Source organism: Tachyglossus aculeatus, chromosome X2, assembly GCF_015852505.1.
Source record: "Tachyglossus aculeatus isolate mTacAcu1 chromosome X2, mTacAcu1.pri, whole genome shotgun sequence".
Classification (NCBI taxonomy): domain Eukaryota; kingdom Metazoa; phylum Chordata; class Mammalia; order Monotremata; family Tachyglossidae; genus Tachyglossus; species Tachyglossus aculeatus.
Genome location: NC_052100.1, coordinates 27,408,942 through 27,428,599, shown reverse-complemented (window position 1 = coordinate 27,428,599; position 19,658 = coordinate 27,408,942). Strand labels below are relative to the sequence as shown.

The 19,658-nt window shown below is 45.0% G+C and overlaps 1 protein-coding gene across 2 annotated transcripts; it reads left to right on the top strand.

The window, feature by feature from the left end:
• The first annotated feature begins 320 nt into the window (after positions 1 to 320).
• DEK (DEK proto-oncogene) lies at positions 321 to 18,658 on the top strand. Of its 2 annotated transcripts, XR_005457208.1 has the most exons (12): positions 321 to 379; positions 3,359 to 3,518; positions 7,630 to 7,731; positions 9,030 to 9,139; positions 10,418 to 10,512; positions 11,932 to 12,052; positions 12,903 to 13,091; positions 14,397 to 14,529; positions 14,828 to 14,982; positions 16,578 to 16,646; positions 17,371 to 17,461; positions 18,086 to 18,658. XR_005457208.1 is itself a non-coding variant. In XM_038771297.1 (11 exons), exons 2-11 carry the CDS (start codon positions 3,368 to 3,370, stop codon positions 17,380 to 17,382), a joined length of 1,137 nt encoding a protein of 378 aa, XP_038627225.1. In that variant the 5' UTR covers positions 321 to 379; positions 3,359 to 3,367; the 3' UTR covers positions 17,383 to 18,658. The 2 variants fall into 2 exon arrangements, 1 of the variants encoding a protein (XP_038627225.1); XM_038771297.1 differs by having other exon boundaries at positions 17,371 to 18,658.
• Positions 18,659 to 19,658: the final 1,000 nt, after the last annotated feature.

Below are 19,658 nucleotides of genomic sequence, written 5' to 3'. Positions count from 1 at the left end.
AGCGCCCCCTGCCGGCAGCCCCAAGCCTCCTCAGCGACCCGGAAGCCCCGCCCCTCTCGCGCGCGCACGCGCCCTCCCAGCCCCGCCCCCCTCGCGCACGCGCCCTCCCAGCCCCGCCCCTTTCGCGCACGCGCCCTCCCAGCCCCGCCCCTCCCTCTCTCGCACGCGCCCGCGCGCGCGCGCCCTCCCAGCCCCAACCCGGCCTTCTGATTGGCTGGCGCTTTCCCGCGGCCGGCCCGAACCGCCATTTTGAAAATCTGAAGGAGGCCGACGAGGAGAAGGAGGCCGCCGCTGAGGAGAACCGTCGTCGTCGTCGTGGTCGTCGCTGATCCGTCCGCCATTGCCTCCCGTCAGCGTCCCCGTCCCGCCCGCCCTCCCGGTGAGTGCGAGGGCCGCCATGGGGTTGGGGAGGACCGGCTCCATCCGGGTCCTTTCTCCCCCCTCCGGCCTGGGCCGCCCTCCGGAATAATTAATAATAATAATAATAATAATAATAGTTAAGCGCTTACTACGTGCCAAGCACTGTCCTAAGCGCTGGGGGGGGTGACTTTGGGCAAGTCACTTCACTTCTCTGGGCCTCAGCTACCTCATCTGGAAAATGGGGGTGAAGACTGTGAGCCCCACAGGGGACAACCTTGATTACCTTGTAACCCCCCCCCCCCCAGCGCTTAGAACAGTGCTTGGCACATAGTAAGCGCCTAATAAATACCATCATTGTTATTATTGCAAGGTGATCAAGGCTGTCCCACAGTCTTCATCCCCATCTCACAGATGAGGGAACTGAGGCCCAGAGCGGTGAAGTGACTTATAATAATAATGATGGCATTTGTGCCGTCATTAGAACAGTGCTTGGCACATCCTCATCATCAATCATATTTATTGAGCGCTTACTATGTGCAGAGCACTGTACTAAGCGCTTGGGAAGGACAAATTGGCAACATATAGAGATAGTCCCTACCCAACAGTGGGCACATAGTAAGCGCTTAATAAATACCATCATTGTTATTATGGCAAGGTGATCAAGGCTGTCCCACAGTCTTCATCCCCATCTCACAGATCAGGGAACTGAGGCCCAGAGCAGTGAAGTGACTTATATAATGAGAATAATAGTGATGGCATTTGTTAAGCGCTTACTACGTGCCAAGCACTGTCCTAAGCGCTGGGGGGGGGTGACTTTGGGCAAGTCACTTCACTTCTCTGGGCCTCAGCTACCTCATCTGGAAAATGGGGATGAAGACTGTGAGCCCCACAGGGGACAACCTTGATTACCTTGTAACCCCCCCCCCCCAGCGCTTAGAACAGTGCTTGGCACATAGTAAGCGCCTAATAAATACCATCATTGTTATTATTGCAAGGTGATCAAGGCTGTCCCACAGTCTTCATCCCCATCTCACAGATGAGGGAACTGAGGCCCAGAGCGGTGAAGTGACTTATAATAATAATGATGGCATTTGTGCCATCATTAGAACAGTGCTTGGCACATCATCATCATCAATCGTATTTATTGAGCGCTTACTATGTGCAGAGCACTGTACTAAGCGCTTGGGAAGGACAAATTGGCAACATATAGAGACAGGCCCTACCCAACAGTGGGCACATAGTAAGCGCTTAATAAATACCATCATTGTTATTATGGCAAGGTGATCAAGGCTGTCCCACAGTCTTCATCCCCATCTCACAGATGAGGGAACTGAGGCCCAGAGCAGTGAAGTGACTTATATAATGAGAATAATAGTGATGGCATTTGTTAAGCGCTTACTACGTGCCAAGCACTGTTCTAAACGCTGGGGGGGTGACTTTGGGCAAGTCACTTCACTTCTCTGGGCCTCAGTTACCTCATCTGGAAAACGGGGATGAAGGCCGTGAGCCCACCTTGGGACAACCTGATCACCTTGTAACTTCCCCAGCGCTTAGAACAGTGCTTGGCACATAGTAAGCACTTAATAAATACCATCATTGTTATTATTGCAAGGTGATCAAGGCTGTCCCACAGTCTTCATCCCCATCTTACAGATGAGGGAACTGAGGCCCAGAGCGGTGAAGTGACTTCTATAATGAGAATAATAATGATGGCATTTGTTAAGCGCTTACTACATACCAAGCACTGTCCTAAGCGCTGGGGGGGTGACTTTGGGCAAGTCACTTCTCCGCGCCTCAGTTCCCTCATCTGCAAAATGGGGATGAAGACTGTGAGCCCCACGGGAGACAACCTTGATTACCTTGTATTCCCCCCCCCCCCCCAGCGCTTAGAACAGTGCTTGGCGCATAGTACGTGCTTAATAAATGCCATCATTAGTATTATTATTGTTGCAAGGTAATCAAGGTTGCCCCACGTGGGGCCCACAGTCTTCATCCCCATCTTACAGACGAGGGAACTGAGGCCCAGAGCAGTGAAGTGACATAATAACAATAATAATAATAATAATGGCATTTGTTAAGCGCTTACTATGTGCCAAGCACTGTTCCAAGCACTTGGGAGTTTACAAGGTAATCAAGGCTGTCCCACATGGGGCTCATAGTCTTCATCCCCATTTTACAGATGAGGGAACTGAGGCCCAGAGCCGTGAAGTGACTTACAATAATAATAATGATGATGGCATTTATTAAGCGCTTCTTATGTGCAAAGCACTCTTCTAAGTTCTGGGGAGGTTACAAGGTGATCAGTTTGTCCCTCGTGGGATTCAGTCTTTATCCCCATCTTACAGACGAGGGAACTGAGGCCCAGAACAGTGAAGTGACTCGCCCAAAGTCACACAGCTGACAGGTGCCAGAGCCGGGATTAAGAATAATAATGTTGGTGTTTGTTAAGCGCTTACTATGTGCCAAGCACCGTTCTAAGCATTGGGGGAGATACAAGGTAATCAAGGCTGTTCTACGTGGGGCCCACAGTCTTCATCCCCATTTTACAGACGAGGGAACTGAGGCCCAGAGCAGTGAAGTGACTTATAATAATAATGATGGCATTTATTAAGCGCTTACTATGTGGAAAGCACTGTTCTAAGCGCTGAATATATTTGTACTTTATTTTACTTGTAATAATAATAATAATGATGGCATTTATTAAACGCTTCCTATGTGCCAAGTACGTTCTAAGCGCTGGGGGGATACAAGGTAATCAAGGTTGTCCCATGTGAGGCTCACAGTCTTCATCCCCATTTTGCAGATGAGGGAACTGAGGTGCAGAGAAGTGAAGTGACTTGCCCAAAGCCACAGAGCTGACAAGTGGCGGAGTCGGGATTAGAACCCACGACCCCTGACTCCCAAGCCCGGGCTCTTTCCACGGAGCCACGCTGCTTCTTGTAGTAGGCACGCCATAAATACGATGATGATGATGATGATGGTGATGGTCTCCCCAAAGGTCGCCAGCATGTCCACCGTGGTTCCCGCGCCGGAGGAGGAGGAGGACAAGCCCGTCCAAACAACTCCCCAGGCCGACCCCCAACCACCCAGCAAGAAGGAAGACAGCGAAGAGGAGGAAGAGGATGACGAGGAAGAGGAGGAGGAGGAGGAAGAAAAAGGTGGGGGGGCCTAGATGAAGGCCGGACCTCTACCAATAATACTAATCAGAATGATCGTGGCAGTAGTTCAGCATTTACTATGTACCAGGCGCTGCCCTAATCAGGCCTATTCGTTCAATTGTATTTATTATTAATAATAATAGTAACAGTGATGGTATTTGTTAAGCGCTTACTCTGTGCCAAGCACTGTTCTGTTAAACACTATGTGCCAAGAACTTGCACTGTTCAAATAAGCACTTACTGTGTGCCAAGCACTGTTCTATTAAGCGCTTACTATGTGCAGAGCATTGTGTTAAGAGGGCCTATTCAGTTGCATTTATTGGGCCCTTACTGTGGTGCAAAGCACTGTTCCAAGCACCTGGGAAAATACAACGATAAACAGCGACATTCTCTGCCCACGACGAGCTCACTGTCTAGAGATGTATTATCCAGAAACCAAGCTACCCAGAAAGTCCACTCACTTCCACGGTTCTGGATCGACAGGAATTGAGGACGGTAAAATTATGAATGAAATGTGGAACTTGGCCTATTTTCATGTTTGGCGGGAACCCAGAATTGCAGCCGTGTTTTCGGGAGATAAGAAGTTGTCTAAGGAGGGAATGATTGTGCTGTTTGTGACTTAGCCAGGCCTCCTGTGCTGTCTTGTTGCTGCTTTCTGTTTTGGGGTGTTACATGGGTCTTTAGGGCCAGAAGGGAAAGGGATGAAACGAAAGAGATTACGAGGAAAGTGGTCTTGTTTGCTCTGGAGAGCTGATTATATCCAGAGAGGTTTGGGTGCTTCAGAGGCCATCAGTAGGCGTTTAGTTTTGAATAGCTCATCGGACGGCATTTTCAAATAATAAAGCTTAAATCTGCCGGCCTTTTTAATGATTGTTTTCCAAGATCAGTTGCCTGACTTGTGCAGGATTCATGATTATTGCTAAACAACTGGTGCTCTGAGTTCCAGTTTGGGGTCACACTAGAGAACTTTATTCTGTGAATATAGTTGGGATGTAGTAAGGGCAGATGCCCAGGTTGCAGCTCCTCTCTGGGGTTGGATGTAAACATCAAGGTGTCTGTTTAACTTCTGCACTTTCCAAAAAAAAAAAAAAATTAAGACTAGCTTTCTTGAGGAGATCTGAAACCATGATTATCCTCCTAGAGTATTTAGCTCCGTGCAGTGTTTGCAAACTTGCATCTTGTAGGTTTGTCATCTTTGAACTGGACACCACCACCAATTGACAGGGGCTTGTTTATAGGAGGGCTGTTAAAGTCCAGAGGCCCAGGCCCCTAAAGAAGCAGGTTAGAGTTAGGCTGACGACTAACTTCCTCAGACTGTGAGCCCACTGGTGGGTAGGGACTGTCTCTATATGTTGCCAACTTGTACTTCCCAAGCGCTTAGTACAGTGCTCTGCACATAGTAAGCACTCAATAAATACAATTGATGATGAGGAGGAGGAGGAGGACAGCTGGGTGTGTTGGGCCACAGTAAAACAAGTGAAGAGGTGGAGTGGGTTGGAATGGGGATCACTACTGGCCATTCTGGCAATTTGAGGGCCAACAGGCAGTGTGAAGCTTCCACAACTCTTCAGAATTTAAAGATGTGTTGAAGCAGCCTCCAAAATGTGTGCAGTGTCCTGTTGAGAGACCACTGCAGGAGTCCGACCCATCTGGGGAGCAGAAAGCTTGGGAGGGATTGCTTCGTTTGATCAACCTTGCGAAGACCTGTTTTGCCAAGAGGTAAACTGGAAACCAGAAATAAGCGTATTGTGGGACAGACCCACTAGCGCAGCAAGGATCTGTCTTTAATTATAAACATTGCTGGAGGAATCAATCAGTAGTAATTATTGAGTCCTCACTGTGTGCAGAGCACTGTACTCAATGCTAGGGAGAGTACGGTAGAGTCAGTAGGCACAACCGCTGCCTTCAAGGAGTCTACAATCTGTAAGGGGTTGAAGACAAAAAAAGAAATTACAAGTAAGGAGAAGAGTGAGTACCTAATTGCTTAGAAGCTGGGACTCAAGGGCATAGGTGACAGAGGGGATGGAAATAGGGTGGACATAGAGTTAAGAGATTAGGCAGGGAAGGCTTCATGGAGAAGATGTGTGATTTTAGTAGGGATTTGAAGTTTGAGAGAAAAGTCATCTGTGAAAGGGGAGTTTTGGCTCCATATCTGCCTTTCCAGCCTCACTTGCATAAATGGATAGGACCTCATAGTCAGATGCATCACCTTTAAAAATGAGTGGCGGGGAGGGCGGGTGTAAAAAAAACTAACTCTCCTTTGCCTTCTGAGTCACTGGAGGACCAGCCAGCCAAGTTTTTTCATCCTGGTTTCTACAGAAACCCCAAAGCCAGCTTTTTGCTCCTAAGCTCAGCATCTGTTCACACCAGAAAGGTCTTTTCACACCCAGGTGGGTGATTGGCTATGCTGTAATGAGAAGCCAAAAGGAGAGCCATAATTCTGATGATGTTGGGAGAAGCCCTTAGTAGAAAGCCCTGGCCCAGTTTAAATGGGCAGAGCCTTGAAGGAGAGACTGGGATTGAATGCCTAGGGGATTGTCTGGTGCTTGGAAACTCTTCAGTCTTCAGGATGTCTCCCCAAAGAGGAATCTGTGGGCTGTCTAAGCATGACGCGGAACGTATCTGGGGTAAGTGTCCAGATGTGCAATTGGGAGATTGTGCACGGGCTGTTGAAGCAGGTGGCACCAGGGAGGAAGTCGTAAGATCGGGACTTGAAAGGTCCCACTGGCCATTAAATCGTACCTCACCACCTCTCCGTCTTGGCCTCCTGGATTGGACTGTTGGGCATTCATCCCTCTCGGCGGCGAGTTAGCCCGTCCAAGTTAGTCGATGCGAAGGCTTGTGTTTAAATAAAGAAAAGGGAAATGTCAAGGTCATCTGAGCAGGGATGGCATCTACCAACTCTCTTGTACTCTCCCAAGCACTTAATAGAGTGCTCTGCACGCAGTTAGCACTCAGTACATGCCACTGATTGAATGATTGGTTGCACTGTGCCTTTTGCCCAAGTTGGAGCCACTAAGCAGCCGAGAGCCTGAAATTCAAAATCACATCAGTCCGTGTGGGTTTTAAGATCAGTGAGAAAGATGACGCGTTCCAGGTTCTCAGATGTGTGAATTTTATTTTGCCCACGTTACTGAGAAATTGAAGTTTTTCTTGGCACAGAAATTATGAACTTGTACTTTCCCCAGTTTTTTATGCAGCGTATTGTGCTCGGATTCCATCATCACTAAGAGACTTTGTCCCTAATTAATATATTTGGAAAACAATGTTCTCCTTTGAGGATTCCCCTCTGTGTGCCTTGGGGACACCTCCATGTGTAGATTTGCGTGTGTGTGTGTGAGAGAATTATATGGTTCATGAGTGTATCACAGGTAGCTCGTGCAGGCTGAAATTAGCTTGTACAGTGCCTGGCATATAGTTAGCAAGAAATTAAATGGGAGGAATTGGGGCTAATAAAGTATTTTCCAGTGGAAACTTTTAGTGTTCCAGGTTGAGGTGGAAGTTTGGAGCAGGCAGACAGTGATAGAGTGAGACAGTATTCCAGAGGGTAAGTTCCTGTGGCCTGAAGTAAATTCGTCCCAGAAGCTGAAAAATATGCTCTGCCTCTCCTTTCTCTTCCCTTTTGTTTGGTTTTCTTGGGGATATGTGTGCTGCAGGTAATTTGGGGAACAGTAATAGAGCGATAGGAGGAACAGACAAAGTTGACAGGTAGGATAAGGATAGCTAAATATGGCCAGAGCTAATGCCTAAATACTTTTTTTCCAGGCCTAATGAATTTTTAAATTTAGGAGGCTAATTGAACACATTCAGAATTAGATTTGAGTCTTCAAAAAAATTGGATTTTTTTTTTTTTTCCTTTATTAAGAGTCTTGCATGATGGGCTAGAAACTCAGCCTGCCCAATTTTGGTTGTTCCCTTACCAGATCTGAGAGCGACGTTCTGAACAGCAGTTTCCAAATCTAGGTTGCTCCACGTCCGCCCCTCTCCCCCTGCCCTGGGGCGGGAATATGAACCTGGCCAAAATGGGCTTGGGCCCACTCACTACAGAACTCTTGGCTGTACAATAAAATTCCTTTACCTTTTAACAAAAGGGCATCTTTTTATTTTCTAGAAAAGAGTCTCATCGTGGAAGGCAAGAGGGAAAAGAAAAAAGTGGAGCGGTTGACGATGCAAGTGTCATCTTTGCAGAGGGAACCGTTTACAATTGCACAAGGCAAGTTGGTCCTGCTTATTTGGCTACATTCTCTCAACCCTGTAACCCAGTTGCAGATCATGTCGGTCAAACTCGTGGCCCCCCGGTGCAGGGCAGCTGACCGCATCCAGGCGAGACATCAGGGGCACCCATTCCCTTGCCTTTGTGATGAGGGGAAAGATGTGGCCGCTGTCGCTGCTCTCCAAAGTTTTCAGGGCTCTGGGAGCCAGGTTCCTGCCATCCCTGTGCCCCAAAGAGCTACAAGAGCCGCCACAACAGTCTCAGTCCAGTCACCCCGTTCATGGCTTCTCTTGCTGCTCCTTTTAGGGGGCGAGTACAGTGCTGGGGGCGGGAGCATCTCTTTCATCAGCATCTGTTTCCAGGCCTCTCTGGCATTTGGTCCCCTTGTCTCTGTCTTACCCATCTCTCCCTTTCCTGCCCTCCTCAACTCTTGAACTACTGTCCCCATCCACCAGCTGCGTTGGGAAGATCAGAAGTAGCTGTAAATCTCCCAATTTCATTTATTTTCATGTTGTTTAATACCATGCTCAGTCACTTAATGACTTAACAAAGACTGTATAACTTGTAGCACTTCTAAAAGTGTGACCCGCATTGGAATAATAATAATAATGATGGTATTTGTTAAGCGCTTACTATGTGCAAAGCACTGGGTCTGAGCGCTGGGGAGGTTACAAGGTGATCAGGTTGTCCCACGGGGACAACCCCCATTTTACAGGTGAGGGAACTCAGGCCCAGAGAAGTTAAGTGACTTGCCCAGAGTCACACAGCTGACAGTTGGCGGAGCTGGGATGTAAATCCATGACCTCTGACTCCAAAGCCCGTGCTCTTTCCACTGAGCCACGCTGCTTCTCATATGCTTCTCATATTCTCAGTTATGGAATCTATACCCACATTTGCAGCTCAGCCACAGAAAGGAGTTTAACATGCTTGGAGCGGAGTCATCGTTTGTTTTTGAGAACCCTGTCTTCCCATTGGGCTTTCAGTTGGCCTGTGTTCTGTTAAGTGCAGGTGAACGTGCCCTTCCGAAGAGCAGCTTTTACCTGTTAAAGTTCTCACTTCCCTTGAAGGAGTAAAACCTCTAATGTATATGCTCTTGGGTGTCTACAAATATTTAGGGGCATCTAGTATGTGTCTGCCTAGTAGTCTAAGATGTGGCCTTTTTTCCTGAACATGTCCTTTGAATTTTTGTATGGGATATTGTACGTTTTTCATTTTGTTGCCCTCCGTATTGATTTGTAGCCAAGTAATGGACCTGTAAGTTTAAACCATCCGCTTGAAACAGTGTTGTTCCGTCTTAGGCAAGGGGCAGAAACTCTGTGAAATTGAAAGAATACACTTCTTTTTGAGTAAGAAGAAAACGGATGAACTTCGAAATCTGCACAAACTCCTCTACAACCGACCAGGCACAGTAAGCATTCTTTAAGCTCCCTTTATGTATTCACACATCAGTATTTTTCAGTTTGGGCATCTATCCGACAGTCTGACAAGTAAACTGAACTAAAAATAGAATAACTGGTCTGTCACACAGGGACATTCTGCCGTTTCTCCTCCTTCCCCTTACCTACTGCTCCCCACAGCCTGCTATCCCCCACCCCACAAAATCCCCTCACCGACCAACCTGTCTCGTCACCCCGGCCTTATGACTTGTGATTTTGCCAGGAATATCAGTTTGCAAACCTAATTGCCTCCTAACAGGGGGGCTTCAGATTGTAGGTGGAAAGAAGCAGGCAATTATGTGAAGGACCCCCGTCTCCAATTAGGTCAGCTAATCAAGATTCTGCAGTAGTTCAAATCTGAAATTTTAGTGTCCTGCCCCTGTGTACAGCTATTTGTTGTTATTGAACTGGTGTTTATGACAGACCCCATTAGCTCCTATATAGCATACAGTCCAAAATAAATTCAAGCGCTTAGTACAGTGCTTTGCACGCAGTAAGCGTGCAGTGAATGCGACAATTAATGAATGAATGAAATTGTTAAAATTTTCCTTTGGTCGAAAGTAGTGTTGATAATCCGGCTTTTAAATTAGCAGCTGAAACATCTTGATTATTTTTGGATTATCATTATTTACCATGATCAGTCATGGTTTCCTTAGGCCAACCGGGAACATGGAAATCTTTTTTCTTTCTCTGCCACCCCAAATGGAAAAATCTAATCCATGTTTAAGCAGATTTTCAAAATTCACTGTTATAGGCAGTTGCCCTAATTTAGGTCAACAGCTAAATCAACAGAATGCACTGAAAATGTATTTGAGAAATGAAAGGAATTTAGTGAAAACCCTGCCTGGTTTAAGAAACGTGGAATTCATTTCAGCAAAAAAAAACCCATGAGTGGTGGAAAGCATGTGGGCCTAAAAAATTTCGGCAACAATTTTGTGTTTTTTTTTCATCTGCCACCTAAAGTGGCAGATCACTTTTTCAGCAAAATGCTAGTTACTCGGAAAAAGGCTTAAAGTCTAAGGGGATAACTCAGCAGATAAGTTACTGGAAAGAATTTCACTAAGTTCTTAAAGCAAGAGTGGACAGATAAGCAGGTGATCATTGAAAGTATATGAGATGGTCAATGTTGGCTGTAGATTTGTTTCCTTCGTGTGCTTAGGTCTGTCAAAAAATAATTTATGAAATGCGTTTAATGTGCATATATCTTTTAACCTAAGAAAAGAACAGTAATTAGACAACACTATTTCTAGGTGGCCTCGCTAAAGAAGAATGTGGGACAGTTTAGTGGCTTTCCATTCGAAAAAGGAAGTGATCAATATAAAAAGAAGGAAGAAATGTTGAAAAAGTAAGTGTTCTAAATATGCAGTATTGTTTGTGCTTCCTAGACTTGTACTTGAGTTTAAAAGTTTTCTTTATGCCGGTAATTCACTTGCCTTAAATATCAGAGTTCGACTTTTCACAAATGGAAACTGTCACTGAGAAGTCTTTAATGTCAGCCAGGCAGTAAGGGCATTTTAAACAATTCAGTTGGAATCATTGCTGAGTAAAGGTTAACCCTTCCTTGAAAGCAGTTTAAAGACATTGGACTTGACAGAAACATAAAGTCAAGCTGAATACACATCTTGCCAGTAAGCGGAGATCTTCTTTAGGGATAAAGGTAGTAAATGAATCATTAGTATTTATTGAGCACTCACTATGTGCAGAATACTGTATTAAGCACTTGGGAGATTACAGCACAACAGAATTAGACACGTACCCTGCCCATAACAAGCCTACAGTCTTTGTAAACCCTGCACGTAGTAAGCACTTAATAAATATCATTGATTTATTGATTATAAGGCCAGGGCAAAAGGTTTTCTAGTTCAAACGGTCCGTGGCGTTTTTTGAGAACTTACTGTGAGCAAAGCACTGTATTAAAGAGCATGGGAAGATACACTACATCAGATGCGGTAGTTGATTCCCACGTACAAGGAGCTTACAGTCTACACGGGGAGACAGACATTAAAATAAATTACAGATAGGGAGATGGTAAAGTGTAAGGATGTTCATTCATTCAGTCATTTAATCGTATTGGGTGCTTACTGTGTGCAGAGCACTGTACTAAGCGCTTGATATATGTGATGTAAGTTTATATATAAACTTAATATATATAAGTTTATATGAGTGATGTAAGATCTGTGCATTCTCCTACTGGAAGTATTTGGAAGAAAGGACAGCAATTAGATAACTTCATTCTTCCTGAAAACTGTATGTTAACGATGCGTTGTGGCTGATTTGTAACTTTTGTTAAATTAACCAGGAATTCCAGTAAAAATGTTTCAGGGGCTGGAGAATACAGCTCTGTTCCTTGTGTGTATTTCATTCATTCATTCATTCAATCGTATTTATTGAGCGCTTACTGTGTGCAGAGCACTGTACTATGTGCTTGGGAAGTACAAGTTGGCAACATATAGAGACAGTCCTTACCCAGCAGCGGGCTCACAGTCTAGAAGGGGGAGACAGACAACAAAACAAAACATATTAATAAAATAAATAGAATAGTAAATATGTACAAGTAAAATGTGCCTGAGCTCACCGTTCCTCCACTTCAGCATAATCTACTCTATCATGGGGTTACTCCTTTCAGTACCCCATGACACATAGTGAAATCACGTACACGTATCGTTATTACTGTCTTTGACACTTAGGATCTGCAGTAAAACTTCAGCTCACTATCTGCCCCTTCAGTTTGTCTTTCCCTATTTTTCCTTCTCCCCATTTTTAGGTTTCGAAATGCCATGCTGAAGAACATCTGTGAAGTTCTTGACCTGGAGAGATCAGGCATCAACAGCGAGCTGGTGACCAGAATCTTGAATTTCCTAATGCACCCAAAGCCATCGGGCAAGGTGAGAGTTTATTCCGTCGTCTTTTAACATCCGCTTCCCCGGCCGAGGGGAGAGGAACCAGAGCGATGCATCTAACCGAGGCCACCCTCGAAATGGCGGTAACTCTGTTTTTGTCCCTTCCAGGTGTTCTGAAAGCAGAGGGAAATAATGGCCTCTTCTGCTCTCTTCCTTGACCCTCTCCTGGGTTTACGAACCATCCCCCTCTGAGTCGCTAAGCTTGTTACGGACAGGGAATGTGACTGCTAATTCCGTTGTGTTGTACTCTCAATCAATCGATGGCTTTTACTGAGCGCTTACTATGTGCAGAACACTGCACTGAGTGCTTGGGAGCAGACTATTAAGAGAAGCAGCAGGCACGTTCCCTGCCCATAACGAACTTACAGTCTAGAGGACGTGCTTACTCTCTCCAAGCGCTTAGTACAGTGCTCTGCACGTGTTAAGTGCTCAATAAGTACTGTGGACTGATTGATCTGTGTTTGGAGAGGAGGAGCTGGCTAACTGGTCCCCAGTCTCGCTTTCCTACTTCCCCTACTTCTGGGGGAGCTCAGGAATTTAGCTGAGTGAGATTCTGGGTAGGCAAGTGGAGATTTGAGAGCTGGGGCGTTTAGAGTGGACTTGAGTTTCTTTACCAATCAGCAGGGGATCCGTGCTGGAGAAACAAGGTGAGCGTTGGAAATTGAATTGGGGTGTATATGCCCCAATTTTTGTTAGGGGACAGGAGAAAAAACATTCTGTCTTTCACCACTACAGAATTCCCGTAACAGAAAAGAGCTTGCCAAGTGAAAGCCAGGTTTAAAACCCTTGGCCGTTTAAGTCTGTGTTGTGTGATTGAGGCCTTTAATTTACACAGCCTTTGCCGAAGTCCAAAAAAACCCCCAGCAAGGGGAGCAAAAAGGAACGGAGCAGCTCGGGAACAGCGAGGAGGGCCAGACGGACCAAGTACCCTGAGATTCTGTCGGACGAATCAAGCAGTGAGGAGGATGAGAAGAAGGAGAAGGACGAGTCTTCCGAAGAGGAGGATAAAGAAAGCGAAGAGGAGGTAAAAATTTCTTTTGTGAAATTCCTAGGCTGTACAGGATGCGTGAAAGAACATAAAAGCTGGTCTCAAGTACCCTGTTTGTAGATCAAAACATTTCATCAAGTCACACTTACTTCAGCTTGGTGAAAGTGTGCAGGAGTGGCCCATTGAAGCAACCTGGGCCCAGGGGCTTGGTTGGGAAGCCTAAGCTTTGTCATCGGGCCCTCCCCATCCATAACTTCTTTAGAACTCGGGTCCTTCTAACTCCCAGGCCGTGCTCTATCCATTAGGCCGGGCAGTTTCATGTTCCAGGACTGAGAGTTTCCACATTGTAATTGCAGTGTAATAACAATTGTATTCATTAAGCACTTACTGTGTACGAAGCACTATACTAAGCGCCAGGGTAGATACAAGCTAATTGGGTTGGACACAGTCCGTGTCCCACGTGGGACTCAGAGTCTTAATCCCCATTTTACAGATGAGGTAACTGAGGCACAGAGAAGTGGAGTGACTTGCCCAAGGTCACACAGCAGACAAGTGATGAAACTGGGATCAGAACTCAGGTCCTTCAGACACCCAGACCCGTGTTCTGTCCGCGAGGCCACATTACTCCTCCAGTTCCAGTTTCTAAGTCTGTAAGCCTCCTCAAAGAGGGTAAAGTACAGAAGAATCCCCGAGATGTACCCTACTATGCCAACGGAACAATTTAAGAGAAGAGCGACCTTTTTTTTGAGAATTAGCTTATGTTGTGTTTTTAAAGCAAGAGTCTAAAAGTTAATAGCCATGAAGATTATAGGTTATGCCCCAGACATCCGCAGAGGTTCTCTTTACTGTCCTAGTAATGCTTTTTACAGAAAGGTCAAGTTGGTAGGAGTTGTGTGTGTTTTACCTTTTTGTCTTTTGAGGGTGCGCAAGTTTAGTTGAGGACTGGAACTTTTAAGACGGTATTTGGAAATGGTTCTGAAAGGTTTCAGCGTTACAGAACTATAAACGAGGGCCTAAAATTATATTTCTGTCCAGACATACACCTAACAACTTTGTACATTTCTTGCAGACAAGGTTAGAAGGTCTTATGGTTCAGAAAAATTTTGTATTTCATTGGAAGATGTTTTGTATTTTGTGTTCAGGGGGTGGGGGGTGGTAAGGTACTTGTTAAGCGCTTACTGTCTATCAGGCGTCGTACTAAGTTCTGTGATTATTGGTTCCTGAAATGTCAGTTTTCTGCAGCTGGAACAGGAGAGCAGTTAGTTGCCTTGGCAAGCAGAAGCTAAAGTTGTGGGCTTAACCCAGATGTCTTTATATGTCTTTTTTTTTTTCCTCCAATAGCCACCTAAAAGGACATCTAGAAAGGAAAAGGCAAAACCAAAAACTCCTAAAAACAAAAAAGCTGTCAGGAGTGCCAATGTCAAGAAAGCGGACAGCAGCACTACAAAAAAGAACCAGAACAATTCCAAAAAAGGTAAAGATTTTTCTGTAAACTTTAGAAATTACAGAGCCGTAAAGACTTTCACTGAACCTCTAGCTTGCAAATTTTGTGGGGATTAAATTTACAAGCGTGGGATTTGTGAGAATGCAGCAAACAAATTCAGTTGGTTTGAAACTGAAGTCTGACTAAAGAAAGTAATCGTAAAGCTATTGGAAAATGACAATTAAGCAGATAAGTCAATGCTTTTTGAAACACCATTATACTGAAGAGAAGCTTATTTCATTATCCAAGAAAACCTTTCCTTTTAACGGAATACAAATTCTGCCTTTAGATTTAGAAAGTGAGTCTGAAGACAGTTCCGATGATGAGCCTTTAATTAAAAAACTGAAGAAACCCCCAACAGATGAAGAGCTGAAAGAGACTGTGAAGAAGCTACTGGCCAATGCTAATTTGGAGGAAGTTACCATGAAACAGATTTGCAAGGAGGTAAGTAGCTGATGTTCACGTTTTAAAAATATGTATGGTTTCATGAATTCATCCACTCATGTCCTTTTTCGGTTGAGCTCCTTTGGGGTTTTTATGTTGCTGTTGGAATTTTTCATCAATTTAGAGTTTATAACAGCACAAGTCGAGATGAAGTTTAATCACGGCTGTCTCTGAAATCAGCTTCTTAGATTGCTCTTTAAAGTGGGGACAGTCCTTACTTTGTGCTTCTCCATGGCGTGGATTAACTGTGCAGCTTGAGGGTGCCCTTTAAATGAGGCCAGGTTTTAGTGGGATGAGTCCAGTTATTTTGAATTGGCACATTCATTCAGTCGTATTTGAGTGCTTGCTGTGTGCAGGGCACTGTACTAAACACTTGGGAAGTACAAGTCGGCAACAGGTAGAGACGGTCCCTACCCAACAACAGGCTCACGGTCTAGAAGGGGGAGACAGACAGGAAAACCAAACAAGTAGACAAGTGTCAATACCATCAGAATAAATAGAATTGTAGTTATATACACTTCATTAACAAAATAGAGTAGTAAATAAGTACAAGTAAAATAAAGTAATGTGTACAAATATATTCAGTGCTTAGAACAGTGCTTTGCGTATAGTAAGCGCTTAATCAGTACCATTATTATATACAAGTGCTGCAGGGAGGGGAAGGGCAGAGGGAGGGAGGCCATGGGGAGGAGGAGGTGATGAAGATAGGCACATGAGGTCCTGACTTTCATGGGGCCCTGGTTTACTGATTTTTTCTCTCCACCCAGTAAAAGCGTGAAGATTTTTTATCAACTAGGTGCACCCTTCCTTTTGATTTTGAGGCAGGGAGGGGTAGGTCTGCCTATTTCAAGGTGGTTCTCCGTCCCCTAAGGAGTCTCGTGAGGGGAGTAATCAAGCCCGACTCCCTTTGTGGCAGCACTGGGGCCAGCAGGGAGCCTCATGATCCACTAGACTGTGAGAGGGTTTATCTTGAAGCTTTTCCTGAAAGTGTCTGTTTCATAATGAAGAAAACAAACGGGTCATTTTTGTAAGCGACCACTTTCCATTAAGTGTATCTGTCAGTCTGGAGGATCAAGAAGCGGTGTGTGAAAGAAAACTGACCTGGGAGCAGCGAGACCTGGTCTTAATTTCAGCTCTGCCGCTTGCCTGTCGTTTGACCTTGAGCAAGTCACTTAACTTCTGGCGGGCCTCATTTTCTTTTAAATGAAGATTAGCTGTCTGTCCTCCCTCCTACTTAAACTGGGAGCCTCATGAGGGACAGAGACTTTTGTCTGACCCATCTTGTATCTACCATAGCACGTAGTACAGTTCCTGGCACGTAGTAAGCACTTAGATACCATTATGACTAGCGAATGCACCCTGAAAGCTGTCTAAAGTGATTTTTTTCCCATGTGCGGCCTTCTGAAATTCACATTCTAGTCGAGGGAGTCACAAACCATTGCTGAAGTTGCATATTGGGAAACAGAAAACATAGTCAATAGCTCAGACCATTTGTATTTATTGATGTACTGTCTTTTACCTATAAATGAACTGCATTCTCCACAGAGATCAAACCATTTAGTCTTTGCTCACTCTTGTTATATGCTGTTTCTAAGGTGTATGAAAAGTATCCGGCTTACGATTTGTCTGACAGAAAGGACTTTATCAAAAAGACTGTTAAAGAGGTAAGCCTTATGCCTCAATACGTATGTATTCACACGTAGCACACCTGCAAGCACTCCTGTCCTATTTCTGCTCCTGCTTATTCTTTTCCCCGTCTTTCCCTTCTCTTGTCACAGGCATTTGTGGTTCATGTAGCCTGTCTTTCCCTCATTAGACCGAAAGCTCCTTGAGGGCAAGGACTGTGGATTTTTTTGCCCCCGCTGTACCCTTAGTTCAGGTTCTCAGTAAATACAGTGGATTGATAGGTATGCACGCCCCTAAGTAGGAATTGGCTGGGGTTTTTTTTAAAACAAAAACCGACAATATATCCATCCTGAGCTTCCCCTGAATTGGGTGAGGTAATGTAAAGGATGTGTGATTTTAGGGGAGCATGTATAGGCTTAAGTTGATTTTTATAGGGTGGTGATTCTTCTAGGTGTAAGCGCTAATATTGTCCATTATTGTATTGGATAAAAACAAACCACTTTGAGGCTTGAGCTAAGGGACTTTAGAGTTTTGCCTCCTCCCTAATGCACACCTTGTAGGCAGGAGATCAGCTCGTTGTGGGCGGGGAATGTGTCTGTTGTAGTGTTGTAGTGTTCTCTCCCCAGTGCTTAGTACAGTGCTGTGCACACAGCACTCAGTAAATACTATTGACTGACAGAAGGTCACGTGTGCGTGTGTGTCTCCCTCTCAAAAACACAGAAATTTCGGCAGAAGAAAACTAATCAACTTCTCTCGTTTCAGTTAATTTCCTGAGGCAGAAGAGGTTTAGAGACTGCTGATTCGGCGTGCTCACGTGGGAGTCTGAGATCTGATATACACCAGCAATAAGAATGTATTTCCTTTTCTAAATCCTTATTGGAGTAATATTAAGCAGACCTGACTGCTGACTGTCTCCTGAGTGTTCTGTATATTTTTGTTTTCTCCTTTTAAATTGCATCTTTATGCAGTTTTATTAGTTGAATTTTTTTTTTTTTTGGCATGGCAATGGATGTCCCCTGCTTTTTTATAGTTGTGTATTTTGTACATTTTGGATTTCTTTCTATAACGTCATAGATCTTCAAACCAGTGTAGCTTTTAGTGTGCGTAAGCCTGCTTATGAATCCTTTTAATAATCAAGTAGAACAAAAGCTGTCAATTCTCAGCATGTGCACATGAAGAGATCACTGGACGATTGCAGTATTTGGTATATAAAATATTTTGAATACACGTCCAACTCTGAAACTCCCCGACCCGGCTTTACGCCGGCGTGTTCACGGTATTTGGAATATGCATTCCAAGTGCTACGGATGGCCAGGCCAGGTTCCTAAATCCGAACTCTCAATTCTGCATGTGCCCCGTGAGACTTTTCAGAGCATGAGAAACTAATCGGCATAGATGTTATTTTTGTACTTTTAAAATTTCGTTGTATATATTAAATTTTCATATTTCTTTTTGTCAAACCAACTTTTTAATCTAGTTCCCTTTAGACTTCTAACGTACAATGTCAGTGTTCAGCCAGTTGGCCCCGTTGGGAAAGCGGAAGAAGCAGCGCGGCGAAAACAGTCACATCCTTCACTCTCCCCCCCTCCCCGTTTTGCCGTGGGAGCGTAATTATATCCGCCCGCAGCGGGCTCCGTCGAAACGCGGCCGCAGATGGGGTCCGGTCCGGGGGGGCCACGGCATAATGTCTGCAGGTGCTGTGGGGTGGGCTTGGGGCGGCAGCAGAAGAGCCTCATCTCCACTTCCCGCGTCCTTCTGCACACCGAACGTCATAAATAAATGTTCAAAGGACGACGAGCGGGTCCCGTCGGACGGTGAGAGATGATGCCTTCTCAGCCGGCTTTACGCCACGTCCCGCCTGGATGCTTCAAGTCAAGCAGCCCGTTTCGGGGGTCTCCGGTGATCCCCACCGACCGTTCCGGGCCCCAAATCAACCCATCCCCTCCCTCACCTGAGTGGGCTGCATCCTCAAATCAGTGTGTCATCGCGTCGGTTCTGGCGGTAACTCCCCTCTCCGTTTGCATTAAAAGTATTGCTCAAGAGCTAAGAATTCATTTGTAAATGCCACTTTTTTATACATCCAGCAGGAATCTTCATTTTACCCTCAGTGCTAGGTTTTCAGCCAGTCAGAATGATCGTTGATCTCCGTACTCTAAAATGACTGCTGTTGCACACGGTCCTCCGTAACGAAACCGAAAGGACCGCTCAGGCGGAGTTTTATATTAAGTACCTTAATCCGTCCGTCGTTTAGCTATATTGGTGTCTCTGTAATGAAAACCAATTTGTTCTCTCTGGTTGGAGAAGAACCTTGGTATTGTTGTTGGGTGTCCTGGCGCCAAGGCGTGTGGGGCAGATAAAAATCCAAGACCTTGATTCGACCCTTTCACCGGGAAGGCAGACGATTTGCGTTTCCTTCTGTGGCTGTCAGATTTGACATGGACAAAGTTCTCAAAATAGGGCAAGTTGTGCCTAGTTATTGGATTCCTCAAGTAGCAACCAAAACTGGCTTCTGATTTTAATGAAATCCTGTCAACCTTGTCAGTGAGAGAAATTAAAAATTGTGACTGCTTTAACGTTCTTTTAAATCCGGTCTCTTGCTTCTGATTTTCATACAGTTTCCTGTTTCCTTTTTGGAAGAGTGAAATCACCGAGGCGCCTCTCACTTAAAGGTGAAAGAAGATTAGCACTTTAGCCATTTGCATAGTGAGAGCCCTGATAGAAATCAGTAATAGGGCAAGGACCACCCATCCTGTCCGGGACTAAATTTTTAAAACTTAAGCTGCCCCACAGCTGAGCTAGGAAAGTGAAAGTGTTTCTCAGACAGATAATCCATCCGTAGAGCTCTTGTACCTCAACATTGAAGCATTGTGGCCTAAGGAAAAGAGCGAAGCCCTAGGTTCTACGGGCTTAATAAATAATAATAATAATGATGATGGCATTTGTTAAGAGCTTACTATGTGCAAAGCGCTGAATGATTCTTCTGGTACTCCCTCATGTCTACTACTGAGAGATCGTGGGCCAAAATCCCTCATCTGTAAAATGAGCATGAA